Source organism: Prunus persica, chromosome G6 (assembly GCF_000346465.2).
Source record: "Prunus persica cultivar Lovell chromosome G6, Prunus_persica_NCBIv2, whole genome shotgun sequence".
Taxonomy (NCBI): domain Eukaryota; kingdom Viridiplantae; phylum Streptophyta; class Magnoliopsida; order Rosales; family Rosaceae; genus Prunus; species Prunus persica.
Genome location: NC_034014.1, coordinates 15,442,580 through 15,467,683, shown reverse-complemented (window position 1 = coordinate 15,467,683; position 25,104 = coordinate 15,442,580). Strand labels below are relative to the sequence as shown.

The 25,104-nt window shown below is 35.9% G+C and overlaps 3 protein-coding genes and 1 long non-coding RNA gene across 5 annotated transcripts; 2 read left to right on the top strand and 2 right to left on the bottom strand.

Annotated features, from left to right (window-relative positions):
• LOC18780230 (protein BOLA2) lies at positions 445-3,585 on the bottom strand. Of its 2 annotated transcripts, none has more exons than XM_020567076.1 (3): positions 3,378-3,585; positions 1,070-1,092; positions 445-965 (listed from the first exon to the last, which is right to left on the bottom strand). In XM_020567076.1, the coding sequence occupies exons 1-3, from the start codon at positions 3,438-3,440 to the stop codon at positions 782-784; spliced, it is 270 nt and encodes an 89-aa protein (XP_020422665.1). In that variant the 5' UTR covers positions 3,441-3,585; the 3' UTR covers positions 445-781. The 2 variants fall into 2 exon arrangements, with proteins under 2 accessions (XP_020422665.1, XP_007212297.1); XM_007212235.2 differs by having other exon boundaries at positions 445-977; positions 3,378-3,576.
• On the top strand, positions 3,506-6,745 carry LOC109949664. The gene is made up of 4 exons (XM_020565756.1): positions 3,506-3,556; positions 5,996-6,228; positions 6,323-6,410; positions 6,512-6,745. Exons 1-4 carry the CDS (start codon positions 3,506-3,508, stop codon positions 6,743-6,745), a joined length of 606 nt encoding a protein of 201 aa, XP_020421345.1.
• LOC109949663 lies at positions 8,190-9,093 on the bottom strand. Its single transcript, XM_020565755.1, has 2 exons — positions 8,716-9,093; positions 8,190-8,543 (listed from the first exon to the last, which is right to left on the bottom strand). The coding sequence occupies exons 1-2, from the start codon at positions 9,091-9,093 to the stop codon at positions 8,190-8,192; spliced, it is 732 nt and encodes a 243-aa protein (XP_020421344.1).
• Positions 12,201-16,065, top strand: LOC109949792. Its single transcript, XR_002272063.1, has 4 exons — positions 12,201-12,605; positions 13,549-13,724; positions 13,851-13,899; positions 15,557-16,065. It is a non-coding gene; the product is annotated as an uncharacterized LOC109949792 (long non-coding RNA).

Here is a 25,104-nt window from a genome sequence, read left to right as displayed (position 1 = left end):
CTAAGGCTTTTTGCCTATATTGACCTTAGGTTTCTTCATGCATTCATATTATACATGAAAAATTATTTCATGTAAAAATATTGGCCAAATATGAATTGGAATAATCATTTTCTCAAGATAATTTTTGGTTGTTTTTATTCCGTACACATCAAATAAGAAAACTTGATTTGATGAGATTTTAGTATAAAGTATATGTTGACTTAATGAACCATCATTTCTAGCCTAAACTGTATTTTGCACTAAAACCGATTTTTCATATTTTGATTTAGTGGGAATTCGATTTCCTAATATTTTTATTTGAATCCAAATAGGAGAATACATACTTATTTACATTGTAAATTTAAGTAAATAGAGTAATATTAAAATAAATGAAAGTAAAAGAACAAAGACATTGACTTAAATGCTGAAAATGAAAATAAGGTAGCAACGCAACGCAGCACATCAGCAAATTGACTTCATTTAGACTTTTCATCGAACATCTAGAGATCAGTCTGAGCAGAGGTGCAATATGCAACACCTATATATTATACTCATATATATTTAGTATATCACGACTCATCCAAAATACAGAAATATCTCGTATACACAGTGGGTAAAATAATTAACATGATTTTGTGTGACAAAGCAAGAGCAGTAACCATTATTTTAGCAACATATTTTCAATCCGTAACGTAGGAGGTCGGAAGAAAAGAAATTTCATACAGTTTCCCACTCAAAATCTATTCCAAACACTTTCGAGCTTATCAGCTACACCAAATACCCGAACTTTGAAAGATTATGTTTAAGCAGCAGGTTCAGGTTTTTCAGACTCCTGCTGTTGTTTCCACTGCTCTGGTGTCAGAGCTTTCTTTATCGAGAGAGCATGAATCTGCTTCATCTCCTCTTCCAGAGCTGCGTTTACCACCCGATGCCTCTCCAGCAACCTCTTCCCTTCAAACTTCTCCGATACTACCTCAATAGTAAAGCTAGCACCACATCTGAAACCACATAAATTCAATTGAACAAATAAAAAGTAACTTATCCTGCAGAAAGTTCATAAATTCAAGCTAAACTGCAACAAGTTACTTACCCTCCAGATGTATCAATTACTTCCTGAAATATAAAAGTTCAAAAATAATTAGTACAGAAATAATGGCATAGTAGCAAACATATTGCATGGAATATGAAAATGATAATTGGTTGCCAATGAAATATCATCAACAATGCAAAATCAAAGTCTTTCCACGTAATATTTTATAAGGATATGGAAGCGATTGTAAGAAAGATGGCCATATAAATGGCCGCCATCTGTTTCTATAGCACTCAATGCAGCATGTTCTCTGCGGTCACTTCCCTTTATTTCACTTTTAAGACTGACCTGCAAACTCAATTCCAGTCGCCATGCACAACAACTTAACTGATCAGAGCATCCAATCAATTTGCAAACTCAGTTGATTCTCATACAGACTACTAATAAGGGGAAGCATCAGTTTTTGTTTTCCTCAACACAATATTCTTTTTTGGCTGGATCAATACGATAATTAACCGCAGCCTATGGGAAAATGTTTTCCAAAAGTAGTAGGATGGCAATATGCATTGAGTAATTTGATTGTAACAACTAAAAGAATAAGAAAAACAAGTAGCCTAATAAAGATGTTTAAAAATAACTCAAAAAATCGGAGGACGACATTATTTGACCAAAGCATCCCTGAGAGGAACTTAGGAACTGGTTTAGCTTTTCCTCATGATTAACAATAAATAGTACCAGCAAGGTTATTTCATGCAAAAATTGGAAAAAATTACACTTTTTTCTCTTGTAGTTTGGCCTCAATTCCGTCTTGTCCCTTTAGTTTGGCCTTGATTCCAATTCTTTGGACGATTTGGCAGGGGTATAGAAAAGTTGTTGGGTTTTACACTGCAGGAACTAAAGTGTATTGGGGACTAAGGTGGATCATTTAATTGATATTTAAGAGACGAAAGAATTCGTTTTATTGATTCGGGACGAAAAAGAATTGAGTCAAACACACACTCCAAAAAATGGGTCTTCTGGAATTAGCTCCCACGATTTTCCAGGTAAACAAACACAGCCTTAACTCACAACAAACACCTAAATCTCGCAAACACTAGAAGGATTAGATGCTTAGAGAGGAAAGAATTCATTAGAAATCACACTAAATGACATTCTCTCAAAAGCAAGACAACAGCTCTCATATTTAACACTGAGTTAAATTGCTTATTCTTTTGAGTTCTACTCTTACTAAAAAGATATACAGAATGACACCGTAACTCCTGATATCAGATATGCACTAACTTTTTTCTTTATTTTAACCAAGTTCTTCCTCCATGACCACATTTGGATTCATTCTATAGGCCTACATGAATAACCCAACAACTGCAGAAATTCCCTAGGTGCCAACAACATAATCAAGTGTCTACATATGCCTGATGGATGATCCTAATCTTCCTTTAATCGAACTTTAAACTTATAGTGGCTGCTGTTAGACAGATTCTCAGATGTCATGGTTCAACTAATACAAGGCAAACTAAGATGCAGACTCAGAGTTAGCCATAAATTGCCGTCTCTCCCAGCAGAAGTAAAGTGTAATTAAACATTTGAAGACCGTCCCTCCTACTAGCACCATGATTTCCAATATAACCACTCAGAGCATAGTGATCTCAAAGTCCTCAATAACCCTTTCTTACTTTACTACTTTTCACAGCATATCCACATGTCCGGCCCTACCGAGGACACATCCAAAACAAGTCCAACTAAGTTACTTTTCAACAACCGATCTAGAAAAATATCAGCTGCAACGGGCTTCTATTGATCAAAATCTTATCACATACCAGCCAAAGTAAACAATATACGCATAATATTACACTAACCAAATCCTCAGGCAGGTTTCAATAGAGCACAAAGAAATGTCCAGGGTCGACACTCTTTATTGCTTGTTTTAGGTTAGGGAATTATTATTGGTATCCTTTGCCTCATTTTACTGCCTCCCCCAAAATTAAAATTAAAAAAAAATGTTTTCCTTATCAACAGAATCACTGAACATGTAGTTTAGCTTACTTATGATAAATTGATAATGAGCTCCTTCACAAAACTAAGGCAAAGGACTAAAACCAAACCACACCACAGAAAATAAAGAAATTACTAAACCATCTCTATGTTTGTATTACCCTAGATTACCAGAACAATCCATTACCAAGGCAAATCAAAGAACAGTTGAAGAATCTGAGGTAAACCCAGTAAGTGGAAAAGTGCTAATTGAACTTAACCTAATTAAAAAGTAATCCAAAGGAAAAAGGAGGCGTATATTTATTTATTTTCAATAAAAGAAAAAATTTATATGAAACATAAGAACAAGGAAAGATAAAAAGACAATAGAGCTTACGAGATGTGCAGGGTTCAACTTAGAGGTCAGTGAAGACTCAACTTGCTCCTTTGTCACTCCCATCTCTCTCTGATTCTTGCTCTCTTTTCTTTCGAAGTTTGGTCACAAACCCTCTCTGTCTCCAGTTGATGGCGGAAAAACCAGAGTCGCTTAAATTCGAGATTCTACTTCGGTGGACTGTATTCAAGGCCCAGTGGAAAGGCCTATTCGGCTAGTGTAAGCAATTGCAATTACTTTGCCTTTTTCCTTTTCTTTTGCTTAAACAAGTTTTTTATTTATTATTATTAATTTTTTATTATAATTTTTTTTATAGACATTTTCTATTGAAATATGCGATAATCTATATATATAAAGCAAAAGGCAGAGAATGGTGAAACATTCAAAATACCAGAAAATGCCCTTGGTTAATGCAAATATTAAGAATTCAAATTATTAATTAAATGAGGATAATATGGTAAATTCACACTTTTTCATATTTAAAAAAATTAAAAGAAAAAGAAAAAGCAGATAATGGATCCTATTTTTATGGAACACAACTACCCATTATCTTTTTTAATTCTAAAATAAATTTACTTATTTTTTTAAAAAACCTATCGCAAGCGCGGAAGCGCGTGCAGAGAGGCTAGTATATACTAAATTCACACACACTACACGGATGCTAAGACTCAAACCCAGGGCTGTGCATGGGGGAGCAATTACTCCAAACTAGGCGTGGGCACGGGTGGGTTTCGAATAGTAGATGGGTTTTCCATTAACCATACCAAACCTTTCGGTAGAGCAATTTCTTTTCCTTTAATCAACCATTAAGCCTTTTAATAGTTCGGTTGGTAAACTGAAAATTTAGTTCAGATTAGTTCGGTATACCGATAGTACCAATTAACAAAACACCTATTAATCTTGTAATAAAAATAAAATTGATAACCATTTCCTATAACATAAGTTCATTAATAAATACTCCAAAGTATCCAAATAAAAGATAAAACACCAATAATCCAATTTATCTAAGTAAGAAATTAAATATATTAGTTTTAAAGTTACAAGCCAACATAAAACAGATTCCAACAAATTTGATGCAAATTTAAAATTTTATCACAAGAAAAAAAAAAGTATAATAAGAACAATATGAGAAATCTTATAACGTAAGAAGTGAAGTCCACATGAATAAAGTAAGGGGGTATTAGTCAAAAGATGAAATTATGATGTTGGGATGAATGATGATGTTGGGAGAAAATGTTGAAGATGCATCCACCGGAGACCATTATAATTACCTATAAATAGGCTTCCTCTTAAGTTGTAAAATACACAACCAATTAGAAGAGAAGGGAGTGAGAGTCAAAGAAGAAAAGAGAGAGTGAGTTCTATCTGAGAAGAAATTCTATCAGTGTAAATACCACAAAGAGTAAATATAATTTCACTCCCAATATTTAGTGGTACTTCTCATACTCTTTGATTATTGGGCTCTTTAGTTTTAACCCATAAAAAACTTAACTAATTTGGAAGAAAGATAATTAATTTTGCTTAATTAATATAAAACCAAAGCCACCTAATTTTACCAAAAGGACATCCAACAACCCTAAAATTACTACATGTGCCATTGTGCTTAACTGTCAAATACAGTTTATTTAATTATAAACCAAAACTTAAAACTGTCAAAACGACATAACATTCCCACAAAACACAACACAAAACGACACTACTCAAATTTAATCACTTCAAAAACTGGTTTCGCGCGACCTTTCATATCCCACTGCAAACCTACAAACTATTCTCCAAAAACGAAGCCGATGAGCAGCAACGGGGACGACCAGAAACGAAGACGACGACGAGCAACGACCACCGACGACGAGCAACGACCACCGACGACGACCGAAGCTAAACCGTAAGAAAATGAATCAGTACTCTCTTCGATTTTAGGTTTTACACCGACGACGGTTTCAGTACTGTTTCTTCCTTTTGGTTTCTGGTTGTTTGTAGCAGATTTTGACCAGAAACTGCAGTTTCTGGTTCCATAATTCAATTTCAGAGTGCTTTTTGCTAGGGTTTATGGGAATGTTATAACTGCTCATGAAGTTAAATGTGTTTTGATATTAGTTTCAGTACTGTTTTTGCCTTTTGGTTTCTGGGTATTTGTAGCAGATTTTGACCAGAAACTGCATTGCAGATTTTGACCAGAAACTGCATTGCAGTTTCTAGTTCCATAATTCAATTTCAGAGTGCTTTTTGCTAGGGTTTATAGGAATGTTATAACTGCTCATGAAGTTAAATGTGTTTTGATATTAGTTTCAGTACTGTTTTTGCCTTTTGGTTTCTGGTTATTTATAGCAGATTTTGACCAGAAACTGCATTGCAGTTTCTGGTTCCATAATTCAATTTCAGAGTGCTTTTTGCTAGGGTTTATGGGAATGTTATAACTGCTCATGAAGTTAAATGTGTTTTGATATTAGTTTCAGTACTGTTTTTGCCTTTTGGTTTCTGGTTGTTTGTAGCAGATTTTGACCAGAAACTGCATTCCATAATTCAATTTCAGAGTGTGTTATCTGCTTTACAGAAATGGAAACTGCATTGCAGTTTCTATTTTATCGAATGAAATTTCTAATTAGTTTCCTTTCAATCTGCAGTTAACACAAGAGGCATCTCAGCCCGATGCCACAAATCCAATTCCTGATCCCCCAAAAGGAACAAGCCTTCATGATTCAATACCTGTAGATCTGCAACAATCAAGTGATGAAGATGAAGGACAAAAAAAGCCAACAAAGAAAAAACTAGGATGGGGTCAGAGGAAGGTGTGGCAGAAAATTCCAAAGGCGGACAAGGAAAGAATTGAAAAACACTACTTAAGTACTCAACCTCGGTAATATCTCTATTTCAAAATAACAATTCTTTCATCTTTTAATTACAATTAAACTAAAACTAATCTTGTGAATTTCATGTATTCGAATCTGCAGTGATAACTTTTGGGCAGGACTCAATGATGAGAAAGTGACAAACCATGATCTCAAAGATATTGTATGGGACCTGGAACTGTCACAAAACGTAAGTATTTACCAATTCTATAACACTGCACTGTATTTTTTATTTGTGCTACCTATATTACCCATTTATAATTCCATTTTTCTCCAATCAATGTGAAACAGGTTATTGAGGCCTATATCCAAATAGAGGAGGATAAAATAGAGCCCATGCAGACAGAGAGTCCACAGTACATGTCTACATGGACTTGGGTAAGTATTATTTTGAAAATTCAAAATTGTTTAAACAGACAATGCACTGCAGTTTTCGAAAAATATATACTAACAAATTGCCATTCTATGATATCAGGCTTACATGCAAAGCTTCCAAGAGCCATCTTGGCACAGGTTCCTGTATGAACACTTGAAAAACTCGGGAAATGCAGTGTTCTTTTCTTCCCGATTATTTCAAAAGAAGAGTTCCACTTCACACTTCTCACATTTCACAAAAATGAACGAAAGTGGAGACACTACAATCCACTTAGATCGTTGGGACGTAGAAAAGAAGGAAGGTGCATTGACATTGCTCGAAACTTTGTAAGTGGAATGAAACTGTCTTAATTTCTCAGCACAAACACAAACAGAAACTGCATTGCAGTTTCTGTATTATACATACTGCCTAATCTCAGACCAAAACTATAATATGCAATGCATTGATTACCATTTCTTTTTCTCTTTTTTTCTTCTTCTTTAAACAGGTTAATATTGTTGAAGGGTGGCTAGAATATATAAGACCTCAAGCACGAGTGTTCATAGAAACTAAAAAAAAATCAACACTTGTGAAGCAAAAGGAAGGGCCCCCGACACTTGTACAAAAAGATTTGACTCCAACTGAAGAACTCACTCTCAATTGGATTATGCAAAATCCATTGCAGTTTCCATTTGAGGATGACATGGAATGTGCTCAACAAAGTGTATCTTCGTAAGAATTGTGTCTACTCAACTATTCATTACAGTTTGAAATCATTCAAAAGCAAAAAAAACTAATCTCGTATTTCATTTGCAGATTGGATTCCGGCATGTTCGTCATGTTCTATATGGATAAAATAGCACAAGGACAGCCCATTCCAAAAAGTGTGGATAAGAAATTCATGAATGAATATTGAGCAAAATATGTCACAAAACTCCTACACCACAAAAACTGTGTAATTAATCGTCTCTAGTGATTTGCCTTTCGTTAACTCAAGACAATATGTATCTTAATTCTTGTGGATGTTTGTAAATATTTCTAGTTATGGTATATGAGAACATATTTCCTATACATATAAACTGTAATATAATCTTGGAACAGGATGCAACAAAACGAAAAGGAAACAAACAAACTGCACTGAATTTTCTGGTAAAAAATACTGCAACAAATTAAAACTGCAGTGCAGTTTATATAAATAAATAAAAATAAAAAATCAGCTCAAAAAATGTGAAAAGAACCCAAAAGCCAAAGCCATAATCAAAGTACTAAAACTTTGCTCAAAACACGTTTAAGTAGGTCAGCATTGAAATGTAGTTTCTGCTCATAATCTGCAACAAATAAACAGAAACTGCACTGCAGTTTCTGCAACAAAATCTGCTCAAAATCTGAAAACAAGCATTGAATGGCAGTCGAAAACGAATATCCACTCATTAAACAATTGTATAATTTTCATTAACTTCAAAAAAGAATCACAATATCCAATTAGACGCTGTGTAGCCAATTACAAGCAACTAAAACTGCAATACAGTTTTTGCAAAAAGTGCAACGCAGAAACTGACTATACATTCGCTAAACCATACCTAAAATAAAAAATTGTCAAATGAGAAGGAGTGTTCATATAATAGCCTTGCAAGTCTTCCTATTGTGCCCAGCAACACTGTATCGACTGCATTTCAATGGCCTTTTAAATTCACCAAAAACTTTGATCCTCTTTGTTGGTGGTCTTCCGGCTGGCCTCTTTGTAATTGGCGGAAGCGCAACTCCAGCTGCAGAACCATTGTTGCCAAATCCTTTCCCAATATCTGGAATAGGAAAAATAGGACTCTCATAGGCTTTTCGAAAGAAGTCGGTTTTGTAGTAACACTCCACGTAATCATAAACTGAATCTCTCTTTGCTAGGATTGCAGCCACCGCATGTGTGCAAGGAAAACCGTCAATTTGCCAAAGACGGCAAGAACAAGTCCTTTGCTCGAGATTAACCATTACAGAATAATCAGCAAATACTTCAAAAACAGTGCAATTAGAACGACGAACTGCCCAAGTCCTACCGGCCTCCGCATTTTCAAAGTCTAGTTTCCATCTCCGGACACAAAACTGTTGTCCACTTCTCCGCTTCTATTCGTCGTTGAGAATTCAATACCATCAATTTCTGTCGAATCCCTTCTATCAAAGGTAGCACCGGCAAATCTCGAAACACACCAACCCAATTATTAAAGGACTCCGCTAAACTGTTTGCCATCTCCCCATAACGCATTCCTTTGAAAAATGCGTTGGCATAGTGATCTCTAGACAAATGAGATATAAATGCCTTCACTTTCGAACTCCCAACAATCACCAACTCCTCCATTGCTACCTTAAACTCTTCCTCCATAACAGCATATGCGCATCTACTAAATAAATTGATAACACGGTCTTGGAGCAGTTTCCCATAACCTGACTTCGGGTACTTTGATATCAAATTCTGTTTGAGGTGATAATAACAGTAAGAATAAGGCCATCCGGGAAACACAAACCCCATTGCATTTAACAAACCTTGATTGCGGTCCGAGAAAAAGGTCACCACTCTCCCCATCGATAGCAATATAGAAGCCAAATGTTGAAGAAACCAAGTCCAATTCTCCTCTGTCTCAGAATCAACAACTCCAAAAGCTAGAGGATAAAACCCTGCAAAACAAAACCAAAAGCACAAGTATAAGCAAAAAAGGGAAACTGCAGTGCAGTTTATGAAAACAAATCTGCTCAAATTTGAAAGGAAACCAAAAGCCAAATCCATGATCCAAGTACTAAAACTAAGTTTAAAACACATTTAAGTTCATGAGCAGTTACAACATTCCCACAGACATGCAAAAAATATTAATAAAATCGAATTATGAAACAAGAAACTGCAAAATTGCAACAAATGAAAATCTGCAATACATTACAGTAACCATACCTTGATTTCCATTCTTTCCCGAAGCACAGAGAAGCTGCCCCTTGTACTTGCTCTTCAAAAACGTAGCATCAATGAACAACAAAGGTATGCAATATTGAAATCCAGCAATGCAACCGCCAAAAGACACAAAAAACCATCGAAAGCGATTAATTCCAGCTTCACAATCAAGAGTGCAGAGAGAACCAGTGTTAGTTTCCTTTACGGCGTCCGCATACCACACTAACTCGTTGAAGGACTTCGACTCATCACCGTGAACGTCCAATTTAGCTAACTCTTTGCCAAACCATGCGTGGTAGTATGAAATGTCTATACCATAATAATCTTTGAACTCGTGTATAATCTCAACTGGCTTCAGCTCTGGTTTTGCACGAATTCTGTCCACAATGAGGGAGGACACCACACGAGACCTCATCATCTTACTCTTTGATTCCCGTATCCGACCCGCACATGTATGAACATTATTTAACGTCCGAATTACAAAACTGCCAGTAGCTTCACAACGAGAAGCATAAACACGCTAGCTGCAACCCTCAAATTTCTTATTCGAACAAACAGCAACCACCCGCTTCTTGTCATTGCCGGCATATAAAAAATTAAATCCTACTTCAAGAGGGTACTTGCACAATTTCAACCGGAACTCCTCTGCACCACCATCAAACTTCTGCCCCACATGATGTATGTATGTCTCCCACTCATTTGACAACAAAGGCTTAGCACTTGCTCTCTTCGACCTGCCCAAAAACTCGTTTCTGTCTTCGACGGTACTAGAACACGACGACTCGCCCTTTTCACATGCTATCAACTCCTTATTTACACAAAATCACCACTATATTCACTGCTCCCGCATAAATCATTCACTAAAATATCAACAGTCTTCTCATTTGATATCAACAAAAATGTCCTCATCAAGTCCAAATCGCTATCCGTTTCTAGAAAACAACTCGGATAACTGGGCACCGAATACCATAATGTGAAACAACCCAACTGCAAACCCCTAAACCTCAGACACAAAGTCTTCAAAATATCAACCATGGATGACTCTGATGAAACTGAAAACATGATGGTTTCCGACTTATATGTGCACTTAGCAATGACACACACCTCCATTAGCCTTGAAAATGCAAACAAAACAACAAACAAAAACAGAAAACAATTAAAATCACTAAATAATGTACATGAGCAGTTGTAACATTCCAATAGAAATTCAAATATTAGTATGAAATCGAATTATGAAACAAGAAACTGCACTGCAGTTTATAGTCAAAAACTGAAATAACAGAAACAACATTGCACTTTATGTGATAACATACCCTTAAATTTTGAATAGAAACCAAAAGAAAACCATGTTCAAAGTACTAAAACTTAGATAAAAACACATTTAACTCCATGAGCAGTTGTAACATTGCCTTTATGAAACCAGAAACTGCAATGCAGTTTCTGCCAACACTCCAACAAACAGATGCAGTTTATAACAGAGGAGGCAAAACAAATCGAATAGAAACCAAAAGGAAACCACGTTAAAAGTACTAAAACTAATATCAAAACACATTTAACTCCATGAGCAGTTGTAACATTGCCTTTATGAAACCAGAAACTGCAATGCAGTTTCTGCCAACACTCCAACAAACAGATGCAATTTATAACAGAGGAGGCAAAAAAAATCGAGCCACAAAACTGAGCCACAAGATCGCGCCACAAAATCGAGCCACAAAACTGAGCTCGAAAAACCCAAAACTGACAGATTCGGCATGATAATCGAACAAAAGATTATCCAATTAGAAGGAAACAAACAAACTTCACTGAATTTTGGAACAGGATGCGGCATGATAATTGAACGAAAAAGATTCGGCATGATAATCGAACAAAAAAACTGACAGATTCGGCATGATAATCGAACGAAAAAGGAAGAAATAAAAGGAAAACCAACCAGAAAATTGAGCTCCAACGGCGAGAACGAAAACGAAAACGAACGAAATCTGCCTGCCAAACGAACGAAATCTGCCTACCAAACGAACGAAATTTGCCTGCCAAACGAACGAAATCTGCTGCCAAACAAACGAGGATGAAAACGAAACAGAGAGAGAACAGGCTCGCGCCTTGTTTAAACATTCAGGGGCAAAAGCGTCATTTACTTTGTAGGTTTACAAATGGGCCAGGCTTTTTAAGAAGAAGGGTAGAATTGTATTATCAGTTGTTATTTACCTGGCCCAACGAATCTGGGCCTCTCTTTGGGCTAATCCAAAATAGTAGTTTTTTCCTAGGTATTAAAACTAAAACCAAAATATCCAATATCTTACAAACTAATTAATAAAGTTAATTATGTTTAAAACCTAATTTTTCTTTGATTATTCTAGTTCTATAACAAGAAAGAATAATAAAAGGAAAAGCCAAGTGTTGGCTTCTTGGCTGCTGGAGAGGGAAGAAGATGGAATCTTCTTGTTCTTTTAAGTTTATAACCTTTCTTTTGCCGGGCTTGGGCAACTTAGGGAGAGTTTTCAAAATTTAGGGCGACAAGGCTGGGCTGTGCCTGCCCCCACAACCCACATTGCATTTTAAAAAGCTACTAATATGTTGACACATGTATATTTTGTATTTAAATAATAATTTATTTTTCTTGCTCGGTTCGGTATGGGTTTCCACAGGTTTGGGATATTGTTAAAGAAAAATTAGGTATTAGGCATAACTATCTTTACTAATTAGTAGTTGAGACAAACAATATTTCTGTTTGGGTTTTAATACCTAGGAATGAAATTTTATTTTGGATTTGGCCAAAGAGGAGGCCCAGATTTGTTGGCCCACCTTATATTAATCACTGAAAAGACAATTATACCCTTTTGTTTAAAAGATTCATTGGTTTCCCTTTTGTTTGTTTTTTGTTTTTTTTCGTATTAGATCTCTCTCCCACGCTGTCTCTACGCAGCAACGACGACCACAGCCTTCACCTGCGATGGAATTCTCAAGCTGCTCATACCTTCGGCTTTCACCGGCAACTCCAAGGTCTTCTGGCTCAAGATGAAGAGCATTACGATCGCTATCTTGCGGAGTTCAAGATCGGCGCTGAGCACAATGACCAGTCAACCCTATTTGATCTCATTTTGGTACGTCAAAACCCTATTTGAACTCTAATAACGATTTGCTTCTTGGTCACGATTGTAGTGTTTTAAAGATTATATTGCTTTTCTGCAATTGTAATGTTGGGTGCACCCTCAGTGTGTTTTGTTGAACTTTCATTTGTAGAATTGTTAAGTTTCCTATCCCACAAACGATTAAGGTGAAATTAATTGGGAAAATGATTCGTATCAAAGAAAAAGGGAAGATGTTTTATTTTATTGACTAAATTCTATTAAACTGTTATGCAGCCTTCAGGTACTCATGTTTCCTTTGCTCTATTCCTATTCAATTATCGTTAGATCTTTTCAAGTAAGAAAATCCAGTTATTGAGTGCACCCTGAAGGCTGATTAGCCTATGCTAGGCAGAGGCTGTTGGCCTATAGCTCCTTTAATCCTTCTCACTTAAGAATTTTATAATTTGATTCACTTTTTTGTTGTTGTTGCTATACAAGGTAATGGATGAATTGTTGATTCATTAGTAAATCTATCGTATTTTTGAATGATACCTTGACAATCAACAAGGTAATTCTGACTTCCTAAAAAGTAAACTGGTGATTCAAGAACTGAGAATTCACTGAATGCTTTGCAAGTCAGTTGGTTTCAATAAATTGTCAAATTTCGGCTTTCTTCTTTTTTGCTGAAAAAGTTCACATACACGCTCTCTGGTCTTCACTTGCATGTTCACTGCTTTCTAAATTGCTAGGTTGGTATGCAGTTTTCACTCTAATTTGTTGTGAACTTAAGGTTATAGCTCGTAAGAATTTCATTCTTATAAATAAATAAATTTTTTGATTTTAATGTTTCTTTTTCCTTTTTTGATTTTAATGTTTCTTTTATCCCAGAACTACTATCAAAATTTGATTTTAATTTATTGTTTGCTTTATAATGCAATTATTTATCTATTCTCACACATTTGCAACAATCATGTAGGATGTATATGAACAGCATAAAAAGTTTATTTTACTTGGAGAGAGGGTTGTTCTTGTAACTCTTGCTTTTGATCTTAATGTAAACCATCCATATAAACCGCTAGTAGAGGCAATAAAGAAATTCAAACTAGCACATAGTGCCCTTGCTCAAGTTGCATGGAATTTTGTTAATGACGGGTATGGTTCTCTTAGTTCATATATCTTGCTTGTTCGTCTTGGCCTTTCTTCAGTTTCTTCTTGAACTTGGAATGTGGTATTGTATAATTAAGCTTGTAGCTTACATGTTAGAGTCTTTTGTTTCAGGATCAAATCAGGTGGTAACAATTTGACTTTAAAAGGATAGCCCCTCACAGTAAGTTTTTGATGGCTGGCTAGATTTTTAGATTCCTACAATTAGAAATTTTGTTGTGTCTGTTTGGATAATTTCTTTTCTGTAGTTCCCAATCATATATTAACACAATGGTAATATATATGTTGAATGCATCAAAGTGACATTCTTTCTAAATTTTGAAACTCAATTGTTCGTTGTTGTCTATCTCTGAAGTTGAGAATCTCAAAATGACCAAATTCTTATGTAAATTCATAATCTTTATTCTTTGCTGGGCCTATTATGCCTATTGAAAATACAAATATGCTGATTAAGGTGCTCTTATCAGAATATGTTGATTAAGGTACAATGCAGTTTCCTATTCCATATTTTGATTTTAGAATAATTTTTCCAAGTCTATGGGAATGTTACAACTGCTCATCTACTTATATGTGTATTGAACTTAGTTTTAGTACTTTGATCATGGCTTTGCCTTTTGGTTTCTTTTCATATTTAAGCAGATTTTTTTTTCTTCAATTGCATTGCAGTTTCTATTTGTTGCAGTTTTTTTAATTAGAAACTGCAATGCAGTTTCCTGTTCCATATTTCTATTTTAGAATAATTTTTGCAAGTCTATGAGAATATTACGACTGTTCATCAACTTAAATGTGCTTTGAACTTAGTTTTAGTACTTTAATCACGGCTTTGCCTTTTGGTTTCTATGCAAATATGAGCAAATGTTTTGCCATAAAATGCACTGCAATTTTCGTTTGTTGTAATTTTTGATAAGAAACTGCAGTGCAATTTCCTGTTCCATATTTTGATTTTAGAATAATTTTTCCAAGTCTATAGGAATGTTACAACTGCTTATCTACTTATATGTGTTTTGAACTTAGTTTTAGTACTTTGATCATGGCTTTGCCTTTCGGTTTCTTTTCACTTTTGGGCATATTTTTTTCATAAACTGCACTGAAGTTTTAGTTTGTTTCATTTTTTTAACAGAAACTACAATACAGTTTCCTGTTCCATATTTCAATTTTAGAATAATTTTTCCAAGTCTATGAGAATACTAGAACTGCTCATCGACTTAAATGTGTTTTGAACTTAGTTTTAGTACTTTGATCATGGCTTTGCCTTTTGGTTTCTTTGCAAATTTGAGCAAATGTTGTCATAAACTGTGTTGCAGTTTTAGTTTGTTTCAGTTTTCGTTTGTTGTAGTTTTTTATTAGAAACTGCAGTGCAATTTCCTGTTCCATTTCCGTTTGTTGCATCTTGTTATAAGATTATATGACAGTAGAGATATATAACAAATCTATTCTCAGATTAGGTTGACCACATCATTGTTGTAATCAACAACCTCATCTTCCTCTTCTTCTTCTCCAGCTTCGTTTTTGGCTTCCCTTTCTTTGTTTTCGTCTTTTGTTTTGTGTTGGCCTTTTCTTTCTTTAGTTTGTTTGCCATGATAATTTTCTTGTGTAATTCTTCTTCTACAAGGCATGACAATTTTGTTTTGCATGAATCTGTGTTGAAATAATTTTATTTATTTTTTATTTTTTTAATCGATGATTGTTTATATAAATATTGTGTAATTGAATAGATTTCACAAAAACAAGTTTGGTGTAGTGGTTTGTGAGTGAGACTTTCTCCTCTGAGGGTCAAGGTTCGAATCCCTTTAATGACGCAAATTCTTCTATTTTTTTAGGGTGAATAAAGGGCAATGGAGTTAGTCCCCGATTGGTCGGAGATGGGTGGCGGCAGTTGGCGATGGTTGGCCGGTGATGGATGGTGGCGGTAGGTGGCAACGGCTGGCCGGCAGTGGTGGCTGGCCTGTGGCAGCGGTGGTGGCAGCTAGCCGGAAGGAAGTTATCCGGTGGTAGGTGGTGGTTGTTGGACGGCGACGACGGCGGTAGCTGGCCGGTGTTGGTGGTAGCTGACCGGAAGGGAGATTGTCGGAGGTGGACATGTGGCATAGTGTGCTTGCTTTTAAAGGAGTGGCATTGTGTGTAATTTTGATGTTTTTTAATTACATTATTGTAAAATTAGTACTACTTTTTGGTCTTTAACCTTATGCTAATTAGGTGAAATTGTATTCCTATCTTCCAAATTAGTATAGTGTCTTAAAATGAAAGCTCCCTATTGTTAATCACTCTTTAACCAAAGGTTTCAGTTCGGATCGGATTGGGAGAATTAAAAAATAAAAAATGATAATTTTGCTAAAATATGAATATGGTTTGAATGTATTAGGTTAACTTTATTCTTCTCCATAAGGAGGTATATATAAGAGTTTACATGTGGGCTTTACAAGGAATTAGATACAATGAAGAATTAGGAAAGTATCTCCTAATTGTACAATGATTTATCAATTATATAAAAAATAGGAAAGTAAATCCCTTAATTAATCAAGGAAATAAATCTCCTTCATTAATTAGGAGACTCACGTCAACACTCCTCCTCAAGTTGGTGTATATATGTCACCAATGCCCAACTTGGTAAGTGAGTCATGAAATACTTTTTCACAAATAGCTTTTGTTAAGATATCTGCCAATTGGTCTTCTGATTTTACGAATGGTAGGCGGATGATCTTCTTCTCAATCTTCTCTTTGCTAAAATGTCTATCCACTTCAACATGTTTGGTTCGATCATGTTGAACTGGATTATGGGCAATGTCAATGGCTGATTTGTTATCACAATGTAACTTCATTGGCTTTCCTGGCTTGAAACCCAATTTTGTTAATAGTTTTCTGATCCACAGTAGTTCACAAACTCCGTGAGCCATTCCTCGATACTTTGCTTATGCACTAGATCGAGAAAACACATTTTGTTTTTTACTTCCTCAAGTGACTAGATTACCTCCCACGAAGGTAAAGTAACCTGAAGTAGAGCATCTATCAGTAATGGAGCCAGTCCAATCAGTACCTATATATCCAACAACTTCGAGATCTATATTTTTTGAGAACATTAATCCTTTCTCAGGTGCCAACTTTAAGTATCTTAAGATCCGATCAACTGCATTCCTATGGGCACTGGGTGAATGCATAAACTGACTAACGACACTCACAGCATATGCAATATTTGTGTGGGCTAAATATATCAACCTTCCAACAAGGCTTTGGTACTGTTCCTTATTGGTCGGTTCTTGATCCATGTCTTCACATAACTTGTGATTTATCTCGATGGGTGTATCAGCAGGTTTGCATTTAAGCATTCTTGTTTCAGTGAGCAGATCTAATACATACTTCCTTTGAGACAGAAATATACCAGTTGTGGACCTAGCTACTTCAATTCCTAGAAAGTACTTTAGATCACCGAAATCCTTCATCTCAAATTTCTGAGACAAATACTTCTGCAGTTTCAGTTGCTCTCCTGTGTCGTTTCTAGTTACAACTATGTCATTCACATAAACAATCAATGCAGTAAGTCTTCTTCCATCACGCTTCAAGAATAAAGTGTGATTTGCTTTAACCCATATAATGACTTTCTGAGCTTGCAAACTTGACTATCCTTGTCACGAGCTAAGTTACATCCTGATGGTAAATCCATATATGCTTCTTCTTCAAGTCTCCATGTAAGAATGCATTTTTTACATCAAACTGATGCAATGGCCAATCGAGATTTGCTGCTAGAGACAGAAGAACTTTCATAGTTTTAATCTTCGCTACTGGGGCAAAGGTCTCTTGGTAGTCTATCCCATATATTTGTGTGTACCCCTTCGTCACCAATCTAGCATTATATATTTCAATGGATCCATCTGTTTTGAGTTTCACAGTATAAATCCACCTGCATCCCACTGTCTTTTTTCCATGAGGTAATGGCACAAGTTCCCATGTGCCATTCTTCTGGAGAGCTTGCATTTCTTCATTCATGGCTTCTTTCCATTTTGGGTCTTCCAGTGCTTCAGTTACACTGTTGGGAACAGGTATATAGGCCAACTGTTTCACAAAGTGTACCCGTGACTCTAATAATCTACTGATGGATACATAATTGTTGATGGGATATTTTCCCTTGGTATTAAGACCTGCTTCGTAGTGTACTGGAGGTTTGCCACGGTTCTTCCATTTTGGAATATGATATGCAAGCTCTGTGCCTTTTGAAATCAAATTATCATGGGATATTTCATTAATGTTATCAGTTTCAGGACAAGATGTTAACTGAATGACATCCTCAGTAGGTGATTGGTGTGGTATTGGAGCTAAAGAAGTCTCTGAGTGGGCAAAATCTCATCATTTTCCTCCTCCTGAGTTGGACAGAAAGGAGATGACAGATCAGGCTGAGGCTGGTTTCGAGTAGCGACCGGTCGCTTCCAAACTATGACCGGTAGTTTTCTGGAAGAGTCATAAGAGACTAGTCGTTATCAGGCTGCGACCGGTTGTTTTCCAGTAGAGTCATAAGTGACCAGTCGTTTTTAGGCAGAGTCATTGGTGACCGATCGCTTTTAGGCAGAGTCATTGGCGACCGGTCGCTTTCGACATACGATCGGTCGCTTTCAGGTTGGGACGATTCTGGAGGAAAAAAAATTAAAATTTTGAGAAGTGTTGGGGTCGCAATGCTCTTCCTGTGCAGCTGAAAAATATATGTCGTTTTTCCAAAACACAACATCCATAGAAGTATAGACTTTCTGACTAAGAGGGTGATAACACCGGTATCCTTTCTGATAAGGTGCATAGCCAATGAAAACACACTTTTCGGCTCGGGGATCTAATTTGCTTCGTTGATGATCATGTAAGTGGACAAAAACAACACAGCCAAAAATCCGGGGTTCCAGGTTTGGGGTGGGAGGTGTTTGGATATGTTGGTGAAGTGTTTGAAGTGGTGTTTGAAAATTTAGGATACTAGAGGGAATCTGATTGATAAGGTATGCTGCAGAGACGACAGCTTGGCCCCAAAATAATCGTGGCATATTGGGACCAAAGAAAGAGGCATGAACTACTTCTAATAAGTGTATATTCTTTCTTTTAGCCACCTCATTCTGTTGAGGAGTGTAAGGGCATGAGCTTTGATGTATGATGCCATGATCTTGTAAAAACTGGTTAAGATCATGGTTAAGAAATTCTCCGCCATTGTCAAAACGAAGAACCTGAATTCTTGCATGAAACTGAGTCTCCACCATTTGATAAAACTGTTGAAACCTAGAACTGACTTCCCCTTTTGTTTTGAGAAGGAAAACCCAAGTCATGCGTGTGCAATCATCTATAAACGTAACAAACCATCGCGCCCTTACCGGAGTGGTAATTTTAGCAGGTCCCCAAACATCAGAATGAACAAGGAAAAATAGAACCAAACTCTGATTTGAACTTAATGGGAACGGGACATGATGGCTCTTAGCCAATTCACACGTATCACACTAAAAGCTAGAAACATCAAGACTGGAAAATAATGATGGAAACAACTTCTTAAGATAACCGAACAAGGCATGCCCAAGACGTTTATGCCATAACTAAATTTTGTCTATCTTCCCCTCAGGACGAGTTCCACTACTTATGAAAGCTTGACCACCCTTGACCTCACTATCCGGGGCCCAGTCCAAGTAATAGAGTTTGCCCTGCTGAGTACAACAACCAATCGTCGTTCCTGTGAGGATGTCCTAAAAAACACAATGATTCAGCCAAAATGTTACAGTACACCCCAAAGTAGTAGTAAGTTGTGCAATAGATAACAAGTTATGGTCTAAAGATGGAACAAGTAATACAGAATCCAGATGTAGGGAAGTAAAGAGAGATAGATAGCCTCCCCCAACCACAGAGGAGAGGGTTCCATTAGCATTAGACACCACCGAGGGAGTGGATGATTTGCGATTAATAAGTTGGCCAGGATCAACTGTCATGTGATCCGTAGCGCCCAAGTCGATAATCCATGTGGAGTTTTTGGAGGACGTATGAAAAGTAGAACCTTTGGTAGTGGTGATAGAAGAAGGAGTCCGGGTAGCTGGATTAGCAGGATTGACTGCATGCTTCTATGAGTCTGCAATAAGATAGAGAATCGTAGAGGTTCCTGACATCGCAGCGGAAGTAAGATGTGATATGAGAAGGTAAGGAATTTGATGTAGGAATTGGATTTAAGAGGTATGTGTATAAGATTTGAAGGTATGTGTTTGGGATTTGGATGAGAGGATTTGAGGGGTTTGGATTTGGGGAAAATTATGAGGAATTTGATTTAGGGTTTTGGATTTGAATATGAGAAATTTGAGATAAGGGTTTAGAGACAACCTAGGATCGATTGCTCTGATATCATGCTAAAATATGAATATGGTTTGAATGTATTAGGTTAACTTTATTCTTCTCCATAAGGAGATATATATATAAGAGTTTACATGTGAGCTTTACAAGGAATTAGATACAGTAAAGAATTAGCAAAGTATCTCCTAATTGTACAATGATTTATCAATTATATAAAAAATAGGAAAGTAAATCCCTTAATTAATCAAGGAAATAAATCTCCTTCATTAATTAGGAGACTCACGTCAACAAATTTAACCAAATCAAACTAAATTATCGATGCAGTACAGTCAATACGCGAATTTTTCCGTTGAAATGCCCACTTCAACTCTAAACCACTACATTAATGGGTCCTTAACTTTGATTAAGCAAGTTTAGACCTAGAGACTTGTGGACCATCCTTAACATGAAATCTCTTTAAAGCCACAATTTCAAGATTTGGATTGCTTATAATACCTATAATAAAATTACATAATTTTATAATTCTTATTTTTAAAAATCACTGAATACGATTACAAATAAATAAGCTATAGTATTTCACCATAAAATTGGACGACCTCTTACCATGCACGGAGGGATACACCTCACTCGTTAGTATCCCTTTAGAGCATCTCCAATTGATGTGTCAAAGCTGATGTGGAATGAAGGCTGGAGGTTGAGATGTTATTTTTGACATCCCAAAAGCAAGCTGTCAAATGAATATTTTATTATTTTTAAAAGATATCATTTATTTTTTTTATTTTTTTTATTTTTTTCTTCTTTATCTTAAATGATTTGACTATTACAATAATTATTTATTTGACATATCAGATGGAGTGTAAAACTGTGTAAATGTCAAATTGCCACATCACCCATCAAATTTAAATTTGATGTTTGATATTTGACATCTCCCTTGGAGATGCTCTTACAAATAGGGAACTTTTAAGCTTTAATAAAAAATTAACTTGGTACTTTGAAGCATTTGGTATTTTGAAATTGGAGATGGAAATAAATTCACGAATTATGATACTTGTTGCCATAACTACAGTTCTTGCTTCGATTGCGTAGGCTAGTAACGGTACAGCTACTGCTCGTAAAGGCACAACTACAAACAAAACAAGAATTATTAGCGGAATAGCCACATTCTACCCAACACCTTTTGTTTGTATGTATCAGATACATATTAATTATAATTTTTTTTCTTGCTTACAAAAAATACTAGTACTTATACTCTATCATTTCTTCACATATCCTGATGTTACTTGAGTTTGAGCTATATATATATATATATATTTTCCTATTTAGATGTCCAAACATTATTATCAAGTGGACACAATGTATTTTCTACTACCCCATGCTTTCCTCCGTATTTTACATTGGCGTTTGCAAGATAATAATGTGTGGACGTCTGATACTCATTCAAAGACCATCTCTACAAAAAATCACTTGAATCCGATATCATTTGACCACTTAATTAAATTATTGAAATTTTAGTACTTTCTTAAAGCACCGTATTCATTGATTTTGTACGACACAATTGGATGTCGAAACGGTTTCCGATTTGTCTAATTTTTTTGCAAGGATGATCTATGAATGAAGACCTTAAAAATAGATAGTTTGGATCGTTGAAAAAATATTCATAGAGTACCCTAAAGCGTGTCCTTCAATAGAAGGGGACTGATATATATATTTAAAATTATTTTATGGACCTTTTTTTTATTGAGATAGGTGATAAACTACTAAACTCACACACACTACACGTATGCTAGGACTCGAATCCAGGACCTTTCCTGAGAGAGTGATTACTCCAAATCACTACACTAGTAGGTCCTTTGCTTATATTTAAAGACTCTCCATGTTTCATTCAGTGAAGGTTAATTTTGAGTACATTATACTTTATTGCTTGAAAACTTACTAAATGTTAGCCTTTAATACCTAAAGTTTTCTCTAAAATTGGTTTATCTACAACTTTCGTACCTCCATTAGTTTTTCCATCAAATCATCTGTTAACACATGATATGGCAGTGAATAGACCTATGTGGAATCACTCATTTTGTGCCACGTGGATTAACAAAATTGATTGCCACGTCATGGCTTAACTGGACGGGGCATATATGTGGAAGTAACAGAAAAAAAATTTAGGTAGTAAAAGTTGGAATTCAACAAGGCTATCTCCAGTCATAGGGCTAAATGTAGTCTAGAGCTAAAAATTTAGCCCTTTAAAATATTACTTTTTAAAAAAATAGTGCATGACTAAATTTTTCCATCTCCAGCCATGCATGGCTATATTTTAGAGCCCTTCATATTTTGTTATTTTGAGAAAAACTATGGTACAACACTCATATATTCCACGACTATGTATTGTTTGATTTAATTAAAATACGATTTAGAGACAATATTTTTTAATTTATATATTTTCTTAAAGCAAAATGAATTTAAAACATTTAAAAAGGTTTTAATAAATAAATAAATAATAACTTTTCAATCAATGATTCTGACCTCCAACGATCAAAAATTAATTTTATATGTATTTTTTTTAAAAACAAAACGAATTTAAAAAAATTTAAAAAGGTTATTAAAAATAAAAATAAAAACCTAACAGCTAGCTGACGTCATTGATGATGTCAACGCGCCTTTAATATTGGCTGTTGGATCTGCAATTGCATGAGATGTTTCGTGCTCTTGCTTATGCGTGATACTTTCTCCTCTTGGAAAGCACATGCACTGGGCCTACAAAAAAAATTTGGCCTAGGCCAAAGCTGGGCTACATTTGGCTTGGTTAGAGGGCTAAATGGCCAAATGTGGTCCACCAAATTCAACCAATTTTTTTTTTTTTGCCCATGAATGGAGATAGGTTTTGCATTATTTTAGGACTATATTTGGCCTATGGCCCATGGCTGGAGATGGCCTAAACTTCCGGATACAACAAATTTACCGTATCATAAAGAAATCTAAAATAAAAATTTATTGTATCTGAAAGTTTAAGCTATCTCCAACGGCCATAGGCCAAATTTCTATTTTAGATTTCTTTATGGTACGAAATCCTTGTACTCATGAAGAAGTTTGGGTTAAAATTGTCGACTATTGCCCTTCACGAAGATGTGGAACCTTCACTCTTGCCAAAGACGCTTTTGTGAAAATTGCCAAGCCTAGTGCTGGAAGGATCCATATTGAGTATTATCGGTAAGCTTCTTGAATAAATCAAACAAATAGAAACTACAAAATTAACATAATAAATTATTCTTTGATGTGTTTACACTTTTGTAGGTAAATCCCAAGATGCATGGAAAAGCTACCAGAAATATATCAAGACAAACAATATACTATAAAGAATTAAATTTTGATTCATAATATGAATTTTCAAGTTAGGTAAACGTAATAAAGTTATACTTTGATGTTCAAATATGACACACTTATGTGTCTTTTGTTATCATATAAGGAACCATCCATATTTATGTTATAAAATTTCTATCCTCTTTTGTTGTAAAGTTTATATTACAAGTAAGCATATAAGTTTTTATATATATATAGAGCTTTCATTGAGGGATCTCTCAAATAAGCTTATTTGACCCTTGTAAGGCCCACTCCGTATTGTTTTTCACTAGTCCAAACCATCTATTTGCAGTCTATGCAAGCACAGAGGACTGTATTAGGAGAACTCAATGGCAGATATTACAAGAGCAAGTGTTTCGCTGTCAAGAGGCATGCCTTGTGATTGGAGATTTTAATGATATATTGGATGCTTCTGAAAAAGTGGGTGGTGTAACACATACAGTGAGAAGTATGTTAGATTTTCACACCTTTGTCACTGATAGTAGGCTACTTGATCTTGGATTCATGGGCTACCCCTTCACATGGAGGAACCGACGACTCGACGTGGGCATACAAGAAAGGCTGGATAGAGGTCTTGCTACAGATCAATGGCTATATTTATACCCTGATGCCAAAATTCACCATCTCCTGGTTGTGGGTTCTGACCATGTCATGTTGTTATTACAAACTCAAAGCGAGCTAAAGAGATGGCAGAGACAATTTATCTATGATCCGCGATGGAACACAACTGACGGGTTTCGTCAGTTAGTCAAAGACAGATGGGGGAAGCCTTTTTGTGGCTCTCGGAGTGTGCAAGTGGTCTCTAAACTTCAATGGTCAGAAAAGGAATCCTCAATTGGCGCAAAAGTGAGTGGCGGAACTCACGAGTTCGTATTGAGACACTCAGGAGATTTATGCACGACTTATTAGGAATATAATTTTGATGGGGTACGAGTGCGATAGTTGGAGTCTGAACAGAAAATTGCTTTACACGAAGAAGAAGCTTACTGGAAGCTCAAATCTCGAGTCCAGTGGCTACAGGAGGGGGAAAAAACACAAAATTCTTTCATTCTAAGGTACTGGTACGGCAGAGAGCTAATCGGATGCTTGGCTTAGAGGACAGTACTGGGAGGTGGTGTGAGGGGGAGGGGGAGATCAGAGACATTGCGACATTCTATTTTGCTCAACTGTTCACAACGAGCAATTCGACAAATATTGCTGAGAAAGTAGGGTGTGTGGGCCGCCGAGTCACTAGCCAATGCAATGCTAATTTGACAAAACCTGTGACCCAAGAAGAGATAACCAGGGTGGTGAAGACTCTGAATCCCACAAAAGCACCGGGGCCTGATGGGTTCACTGGCAGTTTTGTCCAACAATTTAGGAGGCAATTGGTGCAGATGTTAGTGAGGTAGTCCAGAGCTTTTTTCATTCTGGGAGGATGTCACGGAAACTAAATCATACTCATATTGTTCTGATCCCGAAAGTAAATAATCCTAGGAAGATGACGCAATGGAGACCCATTGCCTTGTGCAATATACTTTATAAAATTATTTCGAAGGTTCTCACTAATCGTCTAAAGTAGGGGCTCACTAATCGTCTAAAGTAGGGGCTTCTGAGAATTGTAAGCCTTAATCAGTCTGTGTTTGTGGCTGAACGGTTGATTACAGATAATATACTAATTGTTCACGAGATTTTGCACTGACTAAAATTGCGAATGGGGACTGATAATTGCAGCTTGGCAGTAAAA